We start from the raw sequence: 21,917 nt of genomic DNA on the forward strand, positions 1-21,917 counted from the left end.
CTGTTGGCGTCAATATAAAGACGAGGGAAACCGACGAATGCAACCAAACAACCATGTCGACAGTCACTTTGACAGAGGGCACTCAGCCCCAAGCCAAAGACATTGCATCGCGTCTGTTGAATGGCACACTTCATGCTCAGTGGCCCAACATCGAGGAATTCCTGACTATCGACAACCTATTGAAATCCCACGCCGCTCAGCCAGATGATGCAAAGCGACCGCTGATATGCTATCCAATCCGTGGAGCCGCTGATTTTGAAGAACACACAGCCGGAGATGTCGATCGCTATACTGATGTCGCTGTTCGCTATTACATGGGACAGGGGCTTCCACCGGCGGTAAGTAATTCGTCGGCCTTTGGCAATCTTAACTAATGATTCCCAGGATCCAAGTCTCGAGAAGGCACCAGTCGTGGCTATGCTCGCTGGATCCAGTTTTGAGGTGATAGTCACACAGTTCGCACTTAATCGCCTTGGTTACGCTGTGCTCTTCTTATCCACGCGACTCACAGCTCCAGCTTATGCGCGGCTACTGGATATGGCAGACTGCAGACAAATAATTATCAATAAGCAATACCAGAAGGTCGTCAATGAAGTTTGCGTCGAGCGTCCTGATTGCAAGAGTTTCTTTCTACTACAACGTGAGAATTGGTTCAACCGTCCTACCAGCTCACTACGCTTCGAGCGAGCCGGTATGGATGTATTCCGAGAGGGCAAGAAAATTGCCTGGATCTTGCATTCATCTGGAAGCACGGGATTCCCCAAGCCCATCTTCCTGACCAACCTCCAAACCCTGGCCAACTTCCGCAAAAGCTTCGGACTCCGTCTTTTCAATATCAGCCCGCTTTTCCACTCACATGCCTTGATGGAATTTGGCCGTGCCTTCTATTCTCGTGCAACGACATACCTTGGAAATCACTCTCTTCCAGTCACATACCAGAACCTGTTCGATGCACTGCAGGTAGCCAAGCCACAGCAAATCAGTGCTGTGCCATATGTTATCAAGCTGCTAGCAGAGAAACAAGAAGGCATCGAAGCACTAGCTCGCCCACAGTTGGTACTTTATGGCGGATCTAGCTGTCCAGAGGACCTCGGCGACCGACTTGTTGCACAGGGTGTGAACCTGGTTGCCAATTACGGAGCGACAGAGACTGGGCAGATCATGACTTCTTTCCGCTCCCCAGGAGATAATGAATGGCAGTACATGCGGCTACACCGTCCGGTTGCTGATTACACCCTGATGGATGAGATCTCACCTGGCGTTTTTGAGTGTGTTTCTTTGGATGGACTGCCTAGCAAGGGACCTTCAAACTCGAAGCCCCCCTTCGGCGCGAAGAACCCTGAAAACAGCTTCAGAACAGCCGATCTATTTACAAGACACCCCGACCCGGAGAAAAGCAACCGATATAAATACCTCAGTCGACTGGATGATCGAATCACATTGGTCAATGGAGAAAAAGTACTCCCCCTTCCCATCGAAGGCCGCGTTAGAGAAGAGCCGATCGTGAGCGAATGTGTTGTGTTTGGCTTCCAGCGGACTGTGCCTGGTGCTTTGATCTTCCGCGCCCCTGGTAAAGCAACAAACTTGAACGATGACGAATTCCTGGAGGCTATCTGGCCAGCGGTTGAGGCGGCAAACGCCCGTGCCGAGACATTTTCTCGAATTCCCAAGGAGTTGATCGTGATCAAGGGCGCCGATGTGCCATACGCAAAGACTGACAAGGGAACTTGCATCCGCGCTCAAGTCTATCAACAGTTTGAGGAGAATATCACAGAGGTGTATGCCAAATTCGAAGGGAGTGGCCAGACGAGAGGCACTCTTGCCCTCGATGTACCAGAATTAGAGAATTGGCTGCTAGCAAGGTTCCACGAAGATCTGGGCATCTCACTGCCTAGCGCGGAGGCCGATATCTTCTCGACTGGCGTTGATAGCTTGCAAACGACACAGATTTGGAGGTATATCATGCGGGACCTCGATATTGGCGAGGTTGGACAGCTGTCCCAGAACATTGTTTTCGAGAAAGGAACTGTCAGCGCACTCGCGAAACATCTTTATCAGATGCGTACAGGCCAGGAATTCGAGCAAGAGGACGAGCTGCATGTCATGCGCGAGCTGATCGAGAAATACTCACACTTCACTCAGCACTTCCCGACTATCACCCAACAGCCAGAGAGAGAGGTTGTGATGGTCACCGGCGCAACAGGCAATCTGGGAGCCTTTATTGTTGCAGAGTTACTCAAACGACCAACTGTCTCAGAAGTATGGGCAATTGTGCGCGCACCAGGACAAGCAGCAGCAGGAGCCCGTCTATACAAGTCGCTCGCCGACCGCAATATCGAGCTCACAGACGCCCAGGCAGCCAAGCTTCACGCAGTGCCTAGTGACTTATCCCAGCCTAACATCGGTCTAGACGACCACGTTCTTCAACACCTCCTGTCAGCCTTGACATGCGTGATTCACAGTGCGTGGGCTGTAAACTTCAACCTTAGCATACGCTCCTTCGAGCAGCAGCATATTCGCGGAACATGGAATCTAATCAATCTCTGCCTACGCTCTCACCTTCCCAAGCCAGCGCGATTCTTCTTCTGCTCAAGTGTCAGTGCTGGTAGCAATACCCCAAAGCCGGCATCAATCCCCGAGGCCATGATTGAGAACCTGGAGCATGCTCAGCGTATCGGCTATGGACGATCAAAATTGGTCACTGAACACATCACCCGCAATGCCATGCGTGAGAATGGTATGCAGTCCCGCGTACTGAGAATCGGCCAGCTTGGTGGTGATACTGCCAGCGCACAATGGAACGAGACGGAGGCTATAGCACTCATGTTCCGCAGTGCATTGACAACAGGTGCATTACCAAGATTGGATGAGCGGCCGAGCTGGCTCCCCGTTGATCAGTGCGGACAGGCAATTACGGATATTGCGATGAATGTTGACTCTGCGTCGACGGACATCAACTTGGTGTATCATCTGATCAACCCGCAAACATTCAGCTGGAGAGATGACTTGCTTTCTGCATTGAAGAAGGGTTGCGCCTTGCCAGACTTTGAAATAGTTTCCCCGCAGGAGTGGCTTCAAAGACTTGCAAGTAGTGAGCAGGACCCGGAGAAGAATCCGAGTATCAAGCTTATTGATTTCTGGCAATCTAAATATGCGACTGCCAGCCCGAGCCAGGATCAGAACCAGGCGGATGCTAAGATAGGTGCTGGGTTGACTTTTGAGTCTGAGCGTACGATCCTTGATAGCCCTTCTTTGGCGCTGGTTAAGGATCCTGTTAGTGCGGGATTGGTACAGCGATATGTTGAAGCTTGGATGAGGAGGTGGACTGGCCAATAGGGCTATTTGTACTTAGCTTGTATGTAAATAAAGTATCATTCGAATATCCAAGTGATTTGACTTGTACGTTGAGCAACCGTTGTCCTCTCGAATCAAGCGTTCCATGTGTGGAAGCATGAGTTATATCAGCGTGCAAGACAACTATACACGAAAGAAAACTACTTATTCGTGGTAGTAGAGATTCTCAACCCCGATTTAGAATAGATATAGATTTTAGGATCGCAATAGCATCATGCAATTAATAAGATAGGCCAAGAGCAACCTGTGCTCTATCATGTCATCACCGCACACTCAAGTGAACACCATCCTCCACAAATGAAACAGTTCAAGCTAGACCGAGCCCTTTAGTGGTGCTTAGCAGCGTTAGCCTTGGGCTTGGCAGCGTCAATCTTGGTAGACTCAGACTTGATACCGTTCTGCATAGCCTTAAGGTGCTTGAAGCCATACGTATCCTCGCCCAAGCTCCAGGCCATGACACCACCGAGCTTCTTCTCAGCGACGATGTCCTGGAACTTGCGGGCAATGAGGTCAGGGGTATCCCAGGTCCAGAAGAGGTTGTTCTCCTTGTCGAAGTAGTACTGGCCACCGGCCTCCTCGTCGGTCTGGCCGTTCTTCTCGGCATCGCGCCAGGAGTCGGTGATGGAGATACCCTTGCAGGTACCGTAATCGGAGAGACAGCCGGCTTGGCAGAAGTCATCACCAGTACCACTAATAATGTTAGCTAAAGTTTGGGGAAAGAAATGATGTGGTGTTGAAGACATACCAGTTACCGTAGGTGCTGCAGCAAGATCCCTCGGGGCACTTGGACTTCTCTCCGAATCCACACTTGCCGTTGGTGGAAGTCTTGAGGTCCTTGGGGGCATCCGCAACGACGCTAGCTTCGAAGGTCAAAGCACCAGACTTGCCATTGTCAGATCCATCATCATTCTCGAGCTTGACCATCTTGCATCCGAGAGGGTTCTCGTCGCAGTCCGACTCGGGGTCGGTAGTAAACCACTTGGCATAGTATGCAAAGCCAAGGTTCATCTTCTCCGGGGGAGCGCCGATCTCGAGGTAATGGTTAATGGTATCCAGGGATCCCTGGACAGAGCTGGCATGACCAGTGGTGTTGTCACGGCGGTTGATCAGATCGTAGCTCATGACATTGATATAGTCAACGGGCTCGAAGATCTTAGGACCCTGCTCCTTGGTGAAGGCGATGAAATCCTGCTCGCGGCCGGGGGTGGCGATGGAGAGGAGCTTGTCATCGCCAATGGCCTTACGAATGGCTGCGAGGAACTTGGGGTAGGCTTCAATCTCGCCGACCTTCTCGGAGTTGGGGACCTGCTTGTAATCCTGGCCGTTGCCACCGGGGTACTCCCAATCAATGTCTTGTTCGTGTTAGTCTCGTGAATTGCGCGCCAATGTTTCAGATCTTAACATACCAACACCATCGAATCCGTTGGACTCGAGCATCGAGGCGACATTCTTCGCATATCGCTCAATTGAGGCGTCGTCCCTGACACTTTCCGAGAAACCAGAGGTATCACCCCATCCTCCAATAGCAATACCGAGCTTGGTGTCGGGGCTGAAACGCTTGCGGAAGCTCTCCGGGGACTCGAATGGCTGGAAAGATGGCGGCGAGTCGGAGTTGAAGATCTTCGAGGGTGCGAATGCCATGATAGCATAGTCAATTCCCTCAGTTGTCTTAGAGTCCGGGAGGTCGGTCACATGGTATCTTTTATAGATGTTAGTCGGACATCCTTCAGTAGTCCCCAAACTGTCTCTACTCACTGGTCAATGTACATGGCAAAGCGAGTGGCAGCCACAGATTGAGCGGCCAACAGGCCGAGTGCGAGGTTCTTCAACATGATTGACTAAGTTACGCAATGGACGACTGCTGGATTAGAGAATTATGAAGAATAATAAACAAGAGAAGAAAGACCCAATCTGTCGAGGGTTAAAGCCAGCCACGAGCCGCGAACAAAGGACCGAGGATCAGAAGAAAGAGAAGAAGAGAGAGAATGGCGGAAAAAGTGATTGAGTATATAGTCCTCCAGAATGCATAGGTATCAAAACATGCTCTCGTGAACGATCGGCGAATACGGGATTTGGCGATCTCCAATTGAAGGGTCCTCATCTTACTCTTCGGCCCATATTTCCCAGTTTATGCATGGCATCCACTTCATCCCTTTGGTCGGAGAATGCCACAGCACCTTTTTGCTTCAAAAGCGTTTGAGGTGAAGAGAGCTGATCAGGCGCTAGGCGAGGGGCTATGGAATGTGAGTTAAATAAAGCCATCTTTTCCATAAAACAGGCAAAGATGGAGCTCCAAACATCATGTGTTTCAATGGAGGTCAACCACGCCAAGCGAGAGACCTGCATTGTGTAGGTTAGCGGGGGCGGCAAGCGTTAGACCCCGTAGGCGCCGACATGCCTGATCAGCATATCATTCTCGGGTACATTCCTCCCTGCGTCATGGTACAGACCCAATCACCAGGGCAAAGCTCGGAAATCATGATCAAGGTTTCCCGGGGTACTTGCTCATGCTTATATCCCGAATACCTGGGACAGTGGCATGAGACACGAACATAGCGCAGCCATAGAAAGCTCAAGCACCAATGAGGGGCCATTAGGGTCGGCTGGAAGCTTCGATATTAAGATATATTGATCTAGGGGTATATGCGAGAAAAGCTGCAAGGCTAATTCCCAATCGTATGTTACAAGTGCGCTAATTTTCAATGATCAAAGGTGAGGGTCAATTCCAATGCCGCCGAATGATAGGACGCGCAGGGTCCCAGGGACCGATCACAACGTTCTTGTACTTCTGCAGGCTGATAAGCCACCAGCTGCACCCGCCCATCACGAGCGCGGTCAGGATACTTCCCAAAACAGACCCAATAATGGCAGCTGCCCACCCACCGCTGAGTGTAACACCGACAGCGCCACCAGCAACGATCACGAGGGTGAGTGTCAGGACAACATGACCAGTCCATGACTTCTGTCGTAATTGGCGCCGGAAGATAGGAAATAGCCCAAATACCTCCATGGAGAAAAGCATGAGACTGAACACGTGTGTGGTGGAAGGCAACCGAGAGGCAAGCACAGTGGATGCCATGACGGCTGCGTTTGTAGACAACGAAGCAGGGAACTTGGTAGTGGCGCCTGCGCCTTCCCCGCTTCCATAGTCGAAAGAGAATATATTCATGATTAGAAGCCAACAGCTCATGGCCCAGATGGAGTCACTGGCAGTAGATTTGGTGAGGGATTTCAAGATGGGACTCAATCCCAGAAGGGCGAAGTAAATGAGGAAGGCCGATTTCACTGTGGTCATTCGCTGTCGATTACGAGGTGATAACATGGAGACTCGGGGGATATCCTGGGATAACGCTCCATCTGTGCTATTATGAATCGTACTGGGAGGAGCAGATGGCACGGCAGTTTGGGCTGTCGCATATGCCACGCCGTCAATACTTTCGTTGAGGTCTGTGCTGGGGCTAGCCAAGTGCTCCTTCGATTGATTTCCGGACATCGTCAGCCCAAGCCCATGGATGGCGTTTGTTTTCGTGTCGTCAGGTTGCGTGTCATTTGCAGGTGGGTTGGCGGCGCTAGCCATCGAACTCGAACTGGAGCCGTCATCGCCTTCAGCAGTACGCTCTGCACTTTGTACGGCTTGCGCATGCTCGTTCCAGATCCAATTGTCCCATAGAATCCAACCCACGGCTGTACCCACGCTTCCCCAGCAGACGATTGAAACGGGGCTCACTCGGTCTTGGACGATACCGACGAAGCAACAGACAAATATGACCACTGAACATACATGCTGCACAATCACGGTTGAATCTGCCACCAGAGGCCAGAAATCATACGGCCGTACTCTTGGGTTGCGCTGCAGATGGTCGAGAAATGTTTCGGTATCGGTATAGTTGTCCGGGTCTAGAATGAACGGTCAGCATGATATCCCCATAGTGATAAGCACCCATCAATCCCACGCAAACATACATGACTGCTTAACCCAGAGCAACTTCTTCCAAGCACCCTTGCGCTTGCGACGCCTCCCAGAACCAGTTAACTTCTTGCGCAACGCCGCGGCAGAACTGAGATGGGCCGCATTATCGCCGTCCAAGGAGCGCAAATTGTGGTCATAGTTTGCAGGCGCTGACCGGACGCGTGAGAGCGACGGAGCAAAATAAGCATCCTCCGGTGCCAATCGATCGGGGTCGGGGAGGGTCCGTTCGGGCTCAGGAGACTTGGATCCTGGGGCGCGGTTGGGGTGGGTGTCGACGGGAATTGGGGGAGGGAAAGGGTCAAGGGAGGGAGGAGACGTCATCGAGCACAACCAGAGCTATCAGAGCATGGCGTGAGAAAAGCTGTTGATTTTGAGAAGGAAACAGCTGGAACGCGCACTCCCCACGTGGAGGCTGATTCAGCGGTTATCTATGTCTGCACGTGATGCTGTCAACCCTCTATACTTGATGTTTTAACAAGAACAACACTGCATAATCTAGTTGTGTAGATCATTAAAGATACAGGGATGATAGAAGAGCTCAAGGATCCAATGACCATACTATACCAGCCTGTATCGGGCTTAACATATATGAAGCTCCGTCTCTCAAATCAAGTCTAACGGTATATGTATATCTCCATACACCTAAACCAGTCTACTTTAACACCCATTCACATTCCACAAAAAAGCGCTAATTACCAAAAGAATCACACTACCGAAAATCAAGGCCTATCATTGAACAACCTCCCTCACCCCGAACTCGATCATCTCACTCTAGGTGGGGACAGTGGAGCAAACCTACAATATGTACACCTCACGACATCTCCGCCAAACTAACCAATAATGGCATCACGAAGACCACTTTCAGCTACAATGAATCGATCTCTGCAGCAAAGTGGAGCATTTCAAAGCGAAGCAATTAACAATTTATACCGCAGAGTTTGGTGGCGCTGAGCATTGGATTGAAATGCTTCACTCGCGCCCACCGCGGGCCCCGCGATGGACGTAAGCCCTGATTCTCACCCACATCGGCCCACTATGCTGATTTCAATGCGGTTCTAGTTATCGGTAGTTGGAATTGGATTCTGCTCTTTAAATTCGAGATTCCTCTCCTTCTTTTGACTCATACTTAGCTTATCTTTGAGGATATCGACCCATTATTTCTACATTTCCACTTCCGGTAAGATTGAACCTCGATCATAGAAATACGGCTAAACCGCAGCAACTTCAACACACTCACCGCCACTTCATACCTATGATAGAGTACTAACTCAAGCCATACCAGACCAGAAAAATGTCCAAATACGTCCTGACAGGAGTAGGAGGGAACCTAGGCACCATCGCCGCAAACTACGCCCTAGAAATCGCCCTAGAAGACACAACCCTAGTCTTTACAACATCCAACCCAGAAAAAATCGCCCCAGATACCCTGCACAGTTGGAAAGAAAAAGGCGCCACTGTCACGGTAGCCAGCTACGACGACGTATCGAGCCTAGAGAAAGTCTTCGCGGGCGCCGAAGCCGTAACCCTAATCTCAACCTGGTCTTTCGGCCGACGCGCTCAACAAGCACAGAATGTAATTGCAGCCGCGAAAAACAGCGGTGTTCGCCGAATCTGCTATACATCCTTCGTCGGCGCAGACGACCCAGCACCTCGAAACGAAATGCCCTTCTTACCGCGCGACCACAAAGAAACCGAGGCGTTGATCCGTGAGTCTGGACTGGAGTGGAATATCCAGCGCGATTACCTGTATATGGATAACATTCCTAAATTCTTCGCTTCGTCGTGGAAGTTCTGTGGGGAGCGGTGGCTGTGTAATTCGCATGGTGTTCCTGGTGCATACGTCGCCAGTGAGGATTGTGGACGGGTTCTTGCTGCGCTGTTGCTTGGTCGTGGTGAGCCGAATAGTGTGTATGATATTACCGGGCCTGAGGCTGTGACCGATAAGGAGGTTTTCGAGTGGATGTGTGCTCAGTCGGGGTATCGGGGGGAGTTTGTTGATTTGCCAGATGGGGAGTTTCGGAAGTGGTGGCTTGGACGGGGTTTGCCGGATGATGTTTCTGGGGATTTTTCGGGGATTCCTATGAAGCTTTGTATTGATGATTTGTCTTGTTGCGGCGAGATGGTTGCTAGGGGGTATATGGCTAAGACTAGTAATGCTGTCGAGGAGCTTACGGGTCGGAAGCCTTTGTCATTCCGGGAGGGTTTGTTGCAGTACAAGGGACTATTTCCTTGATTTTGCATTGGTGGGATTGAAGGACCTTGAAGTGAGAGCACATGTTGGATGTGAATATAAGTATCGGTGGTCTGATCATGAATAGTTCCTGTGAGTTGTTAATACGACGAAATCAAAGACATGCATGTTTTAGTAACAAAAAGTTGAAATTGAACACTCTAAATTGTAACCAACTCTATACACATAGGTTGGAAAATGGGGTATATCAACATTTTCTTTAAAACAATGGAGACATATGACTCAGACAGGTTAGGATCCCGAAATGTAGTGGAAAGGATGACAAAGGATTTAGAGGTAAAACCAATGAGAGAACCCATAGGAGTTGCCACCTCGCAGTTCACAGCTAAATTGAGACAGCTACTGCGAGCGGCGATTTTAACAAAGACTGACAGAGGACTTTCTTGTCCTCCAAGGATATCGAGTCTCAGGGCGGAGGAAGGTACAATCACAGTAGGGTCGAGTGTTATAATTCACTCGAAGACCTGGTATGTTGTTGATTGAGAACATTATTGTTAGTGACGAGGTTTCGGACCGCCTGCGGTGCAACCACGTCGTCGACACTGTTTCTGCGGCCCCAATTCTGTGGTTGCCGGCGGATGAAAGCCCCGACAGCGCCGAGGTAGCCTTCGTGGCGCAGGAAGTATGCTTGCTTCTCACCCTTGGACCAGAAACGGATGGCGTATGAAAGGGTGTTCATTGTTTGACGATGACCGCGGATGAAGGAACCACCGAAGTAGATGTGCTTTACTTGGTGCTTCTCCGACTGCAAGTAGGCGATTTGGCCAATATTATTACTAATCGAAGTTAGCTGGCTCAAACGAACTCGGAGATGAGGATGATGCATACCTGATGGCGTAGAGTAGACTCCGGCTCATATCCTCTGGGTTGAATTTCACCCCACTGTTGCTCTCATCGCCGTCGGGACCTCCGTGGATCAATCCCTCGCCGTCTTCGGCACCTTGCTCGGCAGCATTCTTCAACCGGAATACTTTGCCGAATGTGCTGGCAATGGCTGTACTCTTGAGACCAATCTTGCTATAGTCCATGCCATAGATATCTCCCACAAGCATATCTACCCCACTGTTGTCCCCGACGTCGGCCATTGCCAACATGTCGTCAAAGGTCCGCGAGCCGGTCAGCAATGACATGAGACCCCAGAAAGTGCCACCACCCAAGTGAGTACCTCCAACACGCTCATATTGTTTCGGGCCGGACACCTTGATCATTGACACGCCAGACCCTATGTTCACCAGGAGGTAGGGGTATACATCCGGTCGGGCCTCGGCATACTGCATCGGCTCGGTATCGGCATCGCTGTAAGTGAAAACCTCGTTCGGAATTTCGGTAATGAAGAAATCGAGACCTGTATGATTGTGAGCCTTGCGCGGAATCAGACGGACATGACCGGAACGCACCAATGATCAAACATTCCATCTCCTCCTCGCGGAGAATGTTCACGTCCAATGCCTCCTTCAGCTTGTCGTAAAACTTGTATGCTCCCCCACCGGTAGCCACCACACATAATCCATCCCTTGTAGACCCATTGCGCTTCTCGTGTTCCTCCTTCAGCTGCCGAATGAAGTTGATGCATATGTCTATCCTGTGAGTCTCGAAGTTGATAAAATTGAGCCGCCCACCATTGTCGGCCGAGTCCAATTCGCGGGTAAAATAAACCAGCTTCGCTAGTGATCCGCCAATCTACCGATTGTCAGTTGAGGTCGCGTGGGAATATTTCCCAAAATTGCGGGGGGACCGGTCGCAATGCGGGGCACATTTTTCGACTCACATCGACGGCAACATGGCTCACAAGGCCAGTGTGGTGAGGAAGTCGAATATCCTTGTTTTCATAGTGTACACCTTCGGCCTCGGGGCTCTTGGAACGGACCTCGTCGTCGACGATGAAGGCGCCCGTGACGTTGATCTTGACGGAGCCCGGGTTGGTGATGGCCTCCTCCAAGCGGGCAGGGCGCTTGCGACGCAAACTGGGGTCTACCTCCGGAATATCGGAGGGAGCCATGGTGATTGAGGATGTTGAAGTCGAGGATGCGTCGAGAAGGTGAGGTAGCCGTGCCCACGGTTACGGCGTAGTTCTCCTTCTACCCGGAGGTTCCACTTCCGAGGTTCACTTCTTCGCTTCTGTGAATGTTAGAGCTCTTTAGAGCTATTTTGCATGGTATAATCAAGTCTGGTATTTATTGCAACATTGCAACTGACTTCTCCTCAATCCTACCCCATTTCAATCCTTGTATCCTGTCTGTATCCTACATTCGCCATGTTCATGACTCTGTACAGATATCCCTCACCCGTCTTATCCAGGCACACGTATTCGCCCGTGATGATTCATATACCTTAAACCACTAAACTCTAGGGAACTGTTGGCCGATGAAACCAATCCCTCGGTTGTACAGCGAAAAGTAACATATATTTACGAATGATATCCCAGGGTCCTCCATTGATACATAAGATATAGCAATTTCTCCCAAACAAATGTTATAATAAGACCGGCTACTAAGCTTGTACAAGCTTCGTAAGGCACAATGCCCTTATGGCTTCTTCACGTAGAGTATGAATTTCCAGGCAGAGAGTGGTGCAAGCTGGATCTAGAGATAGAGAGGATCCAAAAATCTCCCGACGAGCCATCTTAAGTCGTTGCGGAGTCGCAGTTAGAGCGTCGGGAAAGACCACCTAAACGCTGTCAGTGATGGGACCCAGAGAAACAGAGAATAGAGACATACTCCATGTTGGCGTAGACCAGGTATACCTTGTCCGTCACGAACATACAGTTTCACGAAGCCACCAACGCGCTCAGTACCACTGACAAAATTCCAGTTGAGTATAATGTCTGCATTTAAAGCTCCATATCTACAGACTAAGAGCATATTCATGCCTTTAAGAAGAAGAGAATATGAACCAGACCAACCCGATTGCATCACGAGTGATGGAAGGATATCAATCGTCTGCAATGAAAAAAACATCTGGCTCTATTCTAGAGGCCTGGCGAAGACCAGAAGGAAACTGTATGGCTACAGGGTGTCAGCTAATGTAACAGGTCTCATAAGAGTGATGAAGGATTAAACAGTCCAGACGAAAGCTTCGATATAAGTATGCAATTTCATACATTGTTTTTCACCAGCTTTTGTCCATTTTCGAATGCCTCGGGCTGAGGTTACTGAGGCAAAACGGAAGTATGAAAAGTCTTGAGACATTTGACTTGACTATAAGAAGCAGAGAAAAGCTTGGGCTGTGTAATGTTAGATTCAGATGAAATAGAGGAAAAAAGACAGGATGCGGGGACGAATATGACGATAGGTGGAACAGATGTATCAACGTCAGGATATTCCTAGACGACAAGCCGAGACTGCTACCAGGGAACTAAAGAGAAGTTGCAAGAATGACAACTCTCGATAGATTGGAGCTAAAAAAGAGAGCTATAGAGTTAGTACTGAAGTATATTTCTATCAAAACAAACTCAAAATATATTGGGCGCCAATAGGACAAAGAGATAGAGCATAAAAGAATGCGAAGGCCGAAATAATGCAGAAAGTCATCACATCATTATGGATAATTACATGTCTTATGCCGTGTTTCTGGCTGAGGTTATTTTAGATTTAGCTATATTAACGAAATAGCGACAATAAACGGCAGTACCTAGAATAGGTCACACAAAGTTAACATCGATCTAAATCTTGACCTGCATAGGATAACATGACAGACTGCACTAAATATACAATTCGTGCGTAGGATCTCTTCGATATATTGGGACGAACTGATTTCAAGCACCGGCCTAGTGCAGAAGTGCAAACGGTGATGTGATTGGGAAGTAGAATCGGTTGGAACTTCTCAGCCCTACGACTGACAATACTTTCTATATGTATCATTTATGAAGACTTTCAATCAGAAGATACTTTCTACTGCTCAATGTACTACTCGATGTACTGCTATGAATGTTACTCGATGAAGGAGCGATTTGATCTTCTGCTGTAGTGTGTGTTATACGACATACGGTTGATATGGCAAGTGAATAGCTATCTGGGCGAATGTTTTTATTTCTGAGCGCACCTCAGATTGCTATTGTGCCGGTGCGATGTTACGCAAAGTGCGATGATATGAAGGGAAAGTTGGAAAGTTGATCAGTTGACGTGTGGAGGCGCACCTTCCAAGTGAACCCAAACGAGGATCGATCGTGCTTTCCCTTCTGGGATGTTGTGCTGGGGTCTTTTTTGTGGCTATAAGAATCCAATTCCCATTTTTCTTTTTCTTTCCTCGTCTCAATTCCCAGTCCGTTCATATCCACTCTGCTCTTTTACGGGTTCTCGAAACTGTCCATCATGGATACTCTTGACCATCAAATTGTTTCTCTCGCCCTCAGCGATGAGGAGAACGCTCCTCCCATGGCTGATGCTCCCTTCAAGCTGTCCGGTGTTGCCGACCCCGAGGAGGCTGCCCGCCTGGGTTGGACCAACCCTGTCCCCTTTGACTACACAAAGCCTGACAAGGAATCTCGCGACTGGGCTGGTATTGCTGACCGCTACGAGTGGGACTCTGAGTATGGCGAAGTTGGCCCTCCCAACGAGGAGCTCGAACAGCAGCTGTTCCGTGGTAATCTCATCCAGCGCGTGGGAGAACGTCTCAACGAGTGAGTGCCCTGACCCTAGGATCGGTACTTTGACCCAAGAATTGATGATTTTCTTTCTCCCTTAGCCTCAACGCTTACACTGTCCGGGTTGATAGTGATACCACCATTCAGCCAATTACCAAGGTGAGAACGCATGAGCAAGGCACCTGCTCCATATGTTGACTGTGTATAGTGGGAGGAGTCTGGTCTGCACCCTGTTATCCTTGAGAATATTGCTCTCTGCCAGTACACTACCCCAACTGCTGTGCAGTCGTACGCTGTCCCTGCGATACTTGAAGGACATGATTTGATCTCGGTGGCCCAGACAGGTATGTACTGGTCTGCATAGCTGGTTGAGCAGCGTCACTGACTGATGAAGGATCGGGCAAAACTGCGGCATTCCTGATTCCAATTATCTCCAAGTTGATGGGAAAGGCGCGCAAGCTTGCTGCCCCTCGTCCCAACACCTCTGAGGGCTTCAACCCTTCCACGGATGCTGTTCGAGCCGAGCCTTTGGTCCTCGTTGTCTGTCCTACTCGCGAGCTCGCTACTCAAATCTTTGATGAGGCCCGCCGATTGTGTTACCGTTCCATGCTTCGCCCTTGTGTTGTTTATGGCGGCGCTCCTTCTGGACTTCAGCGCGAAGAACTCCAGAAGGGTTGTGACATCCTTATTGCAACCCCCGGTCGTCTTCTGGACTTTATGCAGCAGACCCGTGTTCTCTCTCTTCGTCGGGTTAGGTAAGTATCATGTCGACTCAACTTGGGCACCATCTCGTTGAGTCTCGGATGCTAATTATGACTAGATACACTGTCATCGACGAGGCCGATGAGCTGCTTCAGCCAGATTGGGAGGATGAGTTCCGACGCATGATGTCTGGTGGAGGTAAGTCTTGGTTGTCTTGGGCTCCATCGGCTTTGCTACTTGCTGGACTTACTGGTACATGTTCTAACTTGAAAAGATGTTAACGAGGATGCGGATCATCATTACATGATGTTCTCGGCCACGTTTAATAAAGAATTCCGACATCTCGCCAAAGAATATCTCAGTGACGATTATGTGCGCCTTCGTGTTGGCCGTGCCGGTAGTTCTCACACCAATGTTACCCAGCATGTATGCTCAACTACAGACTCGAAAACATGTTCTAGTTGATGCTTACAGTCGCAGATTATCTACGCCGATGCCGAAAAGAAGATGAGAGCCATCTATGATCTTATTGTTAGCATGCCGCCTGTCCGCACTCTCGTTTTCGTCAACAGCAAAGATCAAGTTGACTTTGTTGACGACTTCCTTTACAATTCGGGAATTCCGTCCACTTCTATCCACAGTGGTAGAACTCAACGTGAGCGTGAGGATGCTATGTAATTTTTGCTCCTGTAAGCTTCATCTGCGCCTGCTAACGAGAAAAAAAGTCGTGCTTTCCGCACCGCGAAATGCCCTGTCATGGTCGCAACTGGAATCTCAGCTCGCGGACTTGATGTGATCAACGTCCTCCATGTTATCAACTACGACCTGCCCAGTGCCATGCATGGTGGTATCACTGAGTACATCCACAGAATTGGTATGTACCGTCCAAGCAATTTGAATCCTGGTTCATTTGAGCTTCTGGGTAATAAGACTCAATCTCTCAGGCCGCACTGCTCGCATTGGCAACGAGGGTCTCGCCAGCTCATTCTACAACAATCGAAACGAGGAACTTGCTACCGACCTCGTCAAGATTCTTATCGAGTGCAAGCAGCAGGTGCCTGATTTCCTTGAAGGCTACCGTCCTGAGGGTGATGTGCTAGAGTTCGATGACGACTCAGACAACGAAGCTGTCGAGGTGAATGAAAACGAGACCACCTCTCAGGTTGCTGATGATGAGAATAGTGCTACCAATGGTAATGAGCCTGCCGAGGAGCCCATTCAGTCTAAGTGGAACGCTGCCGAGGACGACGACATCTGGAACTAAGGTTCTTCAGCTGAAACTTCCAAATTTGAGCGACAACGAGAGCAGGGAGAATACCACAAGGAAAATGAAAAATTGAAAAAGGAAAAAAAGGATGAAAACCCAGAGAGAACCGCGCATGAACACAGAGACACACAACACAGGCAGAGAAGCATACGGATATCTTTCGATATTGCGGGTAATTTTACAGTGATTTTAGTCTAGTTTACTGAATTAAGGCCTGAATCCATCATTTGTGTTCCTTTAGGTCTGAGGTGCCTGCCTCATATGTAGACTGTCGCTCTTTCTTTCTGTAGCTCAACCTCTTCTCCTTTGAACACATTCACTCTCTTACAACTCCAGGTCTTCGTCATGCATCGCTTATTCATAGGCTATAACATCATTCTTTCTCTCATTCTCGCAGCCACAGCACTCTATCAAGAGCCAGTCAATCACGGTCACTGGAATGAACTCCGAGACACACTCAATTCATCATACAAGCAGAAGACAGGACCCCCTCTTGTCATCGACACCTTCCAAAACCCAACTCACAACGACCTGGGATTTTGGCATGGCTCTGGTGAGAATCTCTCAGTGCAACATGGACCAGGCTTCATCCGTCTGCTCCCAAGAGACCCAGATCAGAACTTCCACACGCAGTTCGATTGCAACACCTGCTACAGCTTGATGCCATGGTACAATGATTTCCTGCATGTCGTCTTCGAAGGTACAGATCAATTCAGCGTCTCGTTGAACCAACACAATGACGAATGTAACCCCCAACGCAGTCCCTTCCCCAGCGTCGCAGATACAATCCAAGCAGAGCGATACGTGGTACACCCAGCCTCTGAGAGATCTCGCGATGGCGATTGGGACGAAAAGGATGACGATGACTACGATGACAACGATGACATGGACTTGGACACACCAGGAAACCAAAATGACAAGCATGGGAGACATCACCAGAACGGACGCCGACGCAAGCATGCCAAACCCAGTGCCAGAATACCGTTAGGCCGTCGAGACCTCTACGTCCCCCTCAATCACTTCGAGATCGATTTTGATCGTGTTGTCTCTGTTTCCTTCCATGGCTTCTTTACTGAAGAACCCATGAGCCTGCATCGGGTTGAGATCGTGTCGGATGTTCCTCAGCCATCACAGGAGAATGGCCATTTTCGTTTGCCGGGCAAGCTGCCAAGTGGGAGGTTGGTACTTCGTTGTTCGCGTCCGAACTCGTTTGCTTTTGGCATCGATGATGGGCAGCCCCGGTTTTCTCAGAGGGTCATGCGTATTCTTGATGAGGAGGGCGTGCGAGTGACTTTCTTTGTTGTTGGGGCTGGACTTCGGGATCGGTCAACGAACTTCACTGCGTTTTATAAAGAGATGTTGAAGAAGGGTCATCAGATTGCGTTGCATTCGAATACTCATCCGAAGTGAGTTTGCTATGACACTGCCTTGACTCGAGATGCTGATAGAGTCGAACAGGATGGAATCACTTCCCACCGTTGGTCAAATTGATGATGAGATTATCCAAACGATACAGGTATTCGAGGACCAATTGGGTATCGAGTGTATGTGTCCTCTCATACTCCTTCCGATGATAGTGCTAACCCAATTACTCTCTGCAGCATCATACTTCCGACCTCCGTTCGGAACAGTAGCAGCACGCCTCCGTCAACAACTCGCGCGACACATCGCAAATCCCTATATCGTGAATTGGAGCGTGGACGTCGAGGACTGGCTTTGGGCCAATTCATCTGCACCAGAGAAACAACTGGAGGCATTCTACCGCGGCGTGGCCAAAGGTGGAAACCTCGCAGTGATGCATTACCTCAACCCGACTACAATTGGGTATCTCCCTCAGTTCATTCAGCACGTCAAGAGTGCCGGCTATCAAATTATGCGCATTGATCAGTGTTTGGAGGATGTGTCTGCTCCGCCACTGTGAGTCGGGTATGTCTATGGTTTGTGGTCTACTCTTGGTTTTGTACCAATTCGAAACTCGGCCTTCACTCGTTATTCATCCTTAGTGTACAATCTCTCTTCCTAGTTGGTGCCTTGAAACCGTCCGCCAATGATACTTGTTCGTTCCTTTGAGATCGTCTACACATTTATATGTAGAGCCCTAGCGAGGAAGGATTGGTAGACGTGTTGATTGAATAGTTTCACGGTCTTGTGTTCAGCGATCAACATATAAAGATAATCCCAGCAAAACACCAACGCCAAACAGGAAAGTCTATCTCATCATCATCTAGAGCATTGATAACAAAAAATGGTAATACACAGTCCAAGACCGAAGACCAGAGGCAAGAGATTCAACCTCTCAACTCCACCAAGCCAAAAATGCTGATGCCCATGCCCAAGCCAACCTAGGCAATCAGGTAAAGGTATACATAGATATCTCATCTAATGTATACCAACATAACCCTCTTAATGCAAGCATAACCAAAGCCAACCAAATCAAAAATAGCCAACCAATAAATCTCCCCAAAGAATAAAAATACAAGCCTAACCTCAGCCCCAACTCAAAACATTCAAATCTAATCTAAGTTGTATTAATCCCCAAACTCGGGATTCCGGCAATACCCTGTCTTCTCCATAAGACCCTTAATGCGCGGAACAATCCAGCCGGAAGTCGAATCCGCAGAAACAGCAGCTGAATTACCCAGCCGCGGTCTAGAAGCCGTGAAACACTTCTGATCCCGGAACGAGAATTGCATGCATGCTTTCGACACTTCGCAGACTTCCCGGCAGTCTTCGAAGGTTTTCGCGAATGGTTGGTCTTCGTTTGCGGCGTTGTCCCAGTTAAGGCGGACGGGCTGTGTGGCGATTTCTTGGTAGATGTATTCGCGGAAGAGGTCGCTGTGTAGGAGGAGACGTTTGTTTTTCTGTTTTTGTGTTGGTTGTTAGTAGCCTAAGTTAAGCTTTCGGAGAGTGGATGAGATGGGATGTTTTAGGGATTGATGGGAGCTTACATCGAGCCAGCGCTTTTGTTCGAATTTCCAGAGATTCTCTATGTCATTTGGAGAGAGGTGGTGGAGTGCCACGGCGATGAAACACCACGGACGGCGAAGGAAGTCGGTTGTGAATTCGTCCAGCTCGCCTAGATTTGAGTTTTGCAGGATCGGCCATGTGAAGTGTAGATTGACGCCTGCGTCAGCGAGGACTTTGCCGAGCACGCAGTCGCCTGCCCAGTGCTGGTCTGTATAGGCATTCAGCTCGACCTCGCGGGTACTGTACTCATCCGAGGCGCGCTGGAGAGCTGGATTCGAAAGGACGAAGCCTGAACCGCCGTGGGCGAAGATGACGTCTGCGATTTGTGTTTCTGTGCCGAGGTAGTGCGGCTTGCGAGGGTCGAAGCGGGCGAGCCAGGCGAGGATTGTTGGCCAGGAGACGTACGTGTCTGCTTCGATGAAGATGAACCATTTGGCGTCGGGCTTGTAGCGCAGGGATTCCTGGGCCATTGGGAGGAATTTCCATTTGTCCAGTTTCCAGCCTGGGTTGTTGGGTTTCCCAATTGCCGAGTTGGCTTCGTCGGCGAAGTCTTGTTGTTCTAGACCCTTGCGGCCTTGTTTCACGATTCGATTGTAGAACTCGAAGTCTTGGTTTGCTTTTGCGCCGCTGTCCATGTTTCGAAGGACGTCGTGAATTTTGACGCCTTGAATTTCTTCCTCGAAGTCGGAGTATATCACGGAGTGGGGGATGCAGCGTAGCGTTGTGCGGAAGTGGATTGGGACCTTTTCTTGCGATTCTGTTACTCCTGTCTTCATTACTACTAGGACATCTTCAATGCCTGGCAATGGCGGACAGAATGGAGCTGGTTCGCCATTCTCGTCGAGATCCGGGGTGATGTCAGTGGTTGTGAAGTGAGGGCGCCATTGACGATCGCCGCTGGAGGAGCAGGTATAAAGGAGGAAGATGGCGATTGCAGCAGCGACTACAATCACGCGGCGACTGAACCTGCGACGGGGCACCATGCTGTGTTGTGGCAGACACAAACCTCTCCCCTCTCGAACTGGGGAAAGGTTAACGCTAAGAGGATCAGACGTCTGTGCTGACACATCGGGACGCGTCGCCTCCGAAGCCGACCTTGGAAGTTCATGGCATTGTTAACCCTTGATTTGCGCATCATTTCCCCCTTGACCAGGTTCCCGTGTTTTTGTTCAGGGGTAAGCTTGAATTGTTCCCGCTAACTTAGTGGGATCCACAGGGATCAGCATGACATGCCACGTTGGAGTTCAAAGTTGATCACAGATGTCATTATACGAACAGCAACCTAAGATCAAAAGAACAGAACCACTCAGAAGAATCACCAAGTCCCCGACAACGCCATCTTAGGAACATAAAGCTCATCCAAAGACTTCACATCCTCCCCAGTTAAAACCTCACTCTCGAACAAGGCCACAGCCTGCACAGCCTCATCAAGCCTCTTAGAACTCGACAATCCAACAACAGGATTAACTCCCTTGACAAGACACCAAATAATTCCAATCTGTGCCATACTACACCCCTTCTGCACAGCCAATTCCTCAACCCGATTGATAATAGCAATATCCGCCTCGGTAGTCCCACCCATCAACCACTCGGCCGTGAAATCCGTTCCCTGCCGCACAGTTGGCTGCTCCTGCGTCGCCCTATAAGGGCGCGTCAAGAGACCCCGCGAAAGAGGCGACCAGGGAATGATCCCGATACCAGCATCACGGCAGTAAGGGTGCATTTCGCGCTCTTCTTCGCGGTGGAGGAGGGAGTAGTAATCTTGCATACTGATGAATTTGTGCCAGCCGTTCTTGTCGGCTATATTGTTCAATGTTTGGAACTCCCAGGCGTGCATCTACAGCATCGCATTCGCATCAGTCAATAAACCTTACACGAAAAAGAGACGGGAGTTGTTGATACTCACCGAACTAGCACCCAAATACCTAACCTTCCCACTCTCAACGACATCATTCAAAGCTTTCATAATCTCCTCACGGGGCGTATCCCGATCAAGCCGATGGATCTGTAGCACGTCAAGATACGTACCGAGTCGAGCGACGCTAGCATCGACTGCGTCGAAAATATGCTTGCGTGACAGTCCGATCCGGTTGACCATTATCCCGTCGTTGGCGATCATCACGGACATCTTCTCGTTGTCGGAGAGTCCGTCCATGTCGCCTGGGCTTGGGAGGCCGCCGTAGCATTTTGATAGAAGGACTACTCGCTCGCGGGGGATGGAGTAGGCGCTTAGGGCTTTGGCGATTATTCGTTCTGATTCGCCGAAGGAGTAGATGTCGGCCTGGGTTTGTTTAGTATATTGGGATAACTGGGTGGGTTGGTATGGGTATTTACCGTGTCCCATGTATTGATCCCCTTGTCAAAAGCCTCTTTGAGGATTGGCAGGGCCTTTTCTTCGGGGATGTGCCAGCCTTCTGTGTTTCCGAAGGACATTGCGCCGAGGACGATTTTGGAAATTCTTAGGCCTGATTTGCCGAGACTTTATGTTGGGGTTTGTTAGGACTGTAGGATATATGTCTACAAGCATTGGACCCCTTGACTTACTTGTTGTATCTCATGGCGCTCTTGTAGGTAGGCTTGAATGCGGAACGATCCATGTTGATGGTTGTTTGGCTTTGGCTTTGGAATAGATGAAATGTGACTTCGATGTGTGTGGTATGCCCATGGAATTATTCCAAGCTTGCTTTATATATATATCGAGGTTTCTGCCGTAGATTTGGTTGCTGAACTCAGCCATTTCGTGTTGTCCATATGGATCAAGTCAGCCATACACTTGGACAGTTGCTGATTGGTGGATCTGGTCAAGGCTCAACTCAGCCATTCA

The 21,917-nt window shown here is 49.5% G+C and overlaps 9 protein-coding genes across 9 annotated transcripts; 4 read left to right on the forward strand and 5 right to left on the reverse strand.

Annotated features, from left to right (window-relative positions):
- Positions 1-53: 53 nt before the first annotated feature.
- On the forward strand, positions 54-3,336 carry N7508_005349 (uncharacterized protein; the record flags this gene model as incomplete). Its single annotated transcript, XM_058463415.1, has 2 exons — positions 54-338; positions 385-3,336. The coding sequence occupies 2 exons, from the start codon at positions 54-56 to the stop codon at positions 3,334-3,336; spliced, it is 3,237 nt and encodes a 1,078-aa protein (XP_058319893.1).
- Positions 3,337-3,680: 344 nt separating this feature from the next.
- On the reverse strand, positions 3,681-5,186 carry N7508_005350 (uncharacterized protein; the record flags this gene model as incomplete). The annotated part of the gene is made up of 4 exons (XM_058463416.1): positions 3,681-4,044; positions 4,100-4,706; positions 4,761-5,053; positions 5,110-5,186. The coding sequence occupies 4 exons, from the start codon at positions 5,184-5,186 to the stop codon at positions 3,681-3,683; spliced, it is 1,341 nt and encodes a 446-aa protein (XP_058319894.1).
- An 887-nt stretch (positions 5,187-6,073) lies between these two features.
- On the reverse strand, positions 6,074-7,645 carry pigc (phosphatidylinositol N-acetylglucosaminyltransferase; the record flags this gene model as incomplete). The annotated part of the gene is made up of 2 exons (XM_058463417.1): positions 6,074-7,251; positions 7,318-7,645. The coding sequence occupies 2 exons, from the start codon at positions 7,643-7,645 to the stop codon at positions 6,074-6,076; spliced, it is 1,506 nt and encodes a 501-aa protein (XP_058319895.1).
- A 970-nt stretch (positions 7,646-8,615) lies between these two features.
- N7508_005352 (uncharacterized protein) lies at positions 8,616-9,557 on the forward strand (the record flags this gene model as incomplete). Its single annotated transcript, XM_058463418.1, has 1 exon — positions 8,616-9,557. The coding sequence occupies one exon, from the start codon at positions 8,616-8,618 to the stop codon at positions 9,555-9,557; it is 942 nt and encodes a 313-aa protein (XP_058319896.1).
- A 463-nt stretch (positions 9,558-10,020) lies between these two features.
- N7508_005353 (pantothenate kinase) lies at positions 10,021-11,574 on the reverse strand (the record flags this gene model as incomplete). Its single annotated transcript, XM_058463419.1, has 4 exons — positions 10,021-10,351; positions 10,404-10,920; positions 10,973-11,255; positions 11,344-11,574. 4 exons carry the CDS (start codon positions 11,572-11,574, stop codon positions 10,021-10,023), a joined length of 1,362 nt encoding a protein of 453 aa, XP_058319897.1.
- A 2,311-nt stretch (positions 11,575-13,885) lies between these two features.
- N7508_005354 (DEAD/DEAH box helicase) lies at positions 13,886-16,123 on the forward strand (the record flags this gene model as incomplete). Its single annotated transcript, XM_058463420.1, has 9 exons — positions 13,886-14,193; positions 14,259-14,316; positions 14,366-14,501; positions 14,552-14,912; positions 14,978-15,057; positions 15,134-15,285; positions 15,334-15,533; positions 15,585-15,733; positions 15,804-16,123. The coding sequence occupies 9 exons, from the start codon at positions 13,886-13,888 to the stop codon at positions 16,121-16,123; spliced, it is 1,764 nt and encodes a 587-aa protein (XP_058319898.1).
- A 348-nt stretch (positions 16,124-16,471) lies between these two features.
- N7508_005355 (polysaccharide deacetylase family protein) lies at positions 16,472-18,047 on the forward strand (the record flags this gene model as incomplete). Its single annotated transcript, XM_058463421.1, has 3 exons — positions 16,472-17,532; positions 17,585-17,670; positions 17,728-18,047. 3 exons carry the CDS (start codon positions 16,472-16,474, stop codon positions 18,045-18,047), a joined length of 1,467 nt encoding a protein of 488 aa, XP_058319899.1.
- Positions 18,048-18,654: 607 nt separating this feature from the next.
- N7508_005356 (glycosyltransferase family 31 protein) lies at positions 18,655-20,076 on the reverse strand (the record flags this gene model as incomplete). The annotated part of the gene is made up of 2 exons (XM_058463422.1): positions 18,655-18,987; positions 19,075-20,076. The coding sequence occupies 2 exons, from the start codon at positions 20,074-20,076 to the stop codon at positions 18,655-18,657; spliced, it is 1,335 nt and encodes a 444-aa protein (XP_058319900.1).
- Positions 20,077-20,408: 332 nt separating this feature from the next.
- N7508_005357 (aldo/keto reductase) lies at positions 20,409-21,690 on the reverse strand (the record flags this gene model as incomplete). The annotated part of the gene is made up of 4 exons (XM_058463423.1): positions 20,409-20,930; positions 21,000-21,374; positions 21,428-21,572; positions 21,638-21,690. 4 exons carry the CDS (start codon positions 21,688-21,690, stop codon positions 20,409-20,411), a joined length of 1,095 nt encoding a protein of 364 aa, XP_058319901.1.
- Between the last annotated feature and the right edge of the window lie 227 nt (positions 21,691-21,917).

This window comes from Penicillium antarcticum (assembly GCF_028974205.1).
Source record: "Penicillium antarcticum strain IBT 31339 chromosome Unknown utg000005l_segment0_segment0, whole genome shotgun sequence".
Taxonomy (NCBI): domain Eukaryota; kingdom Fungi; phylum Ascomycota; class Eurotiomycetes; order Eurotiales; family Aspergillaceae; genus Penicillium; species Penicillium antarcticum.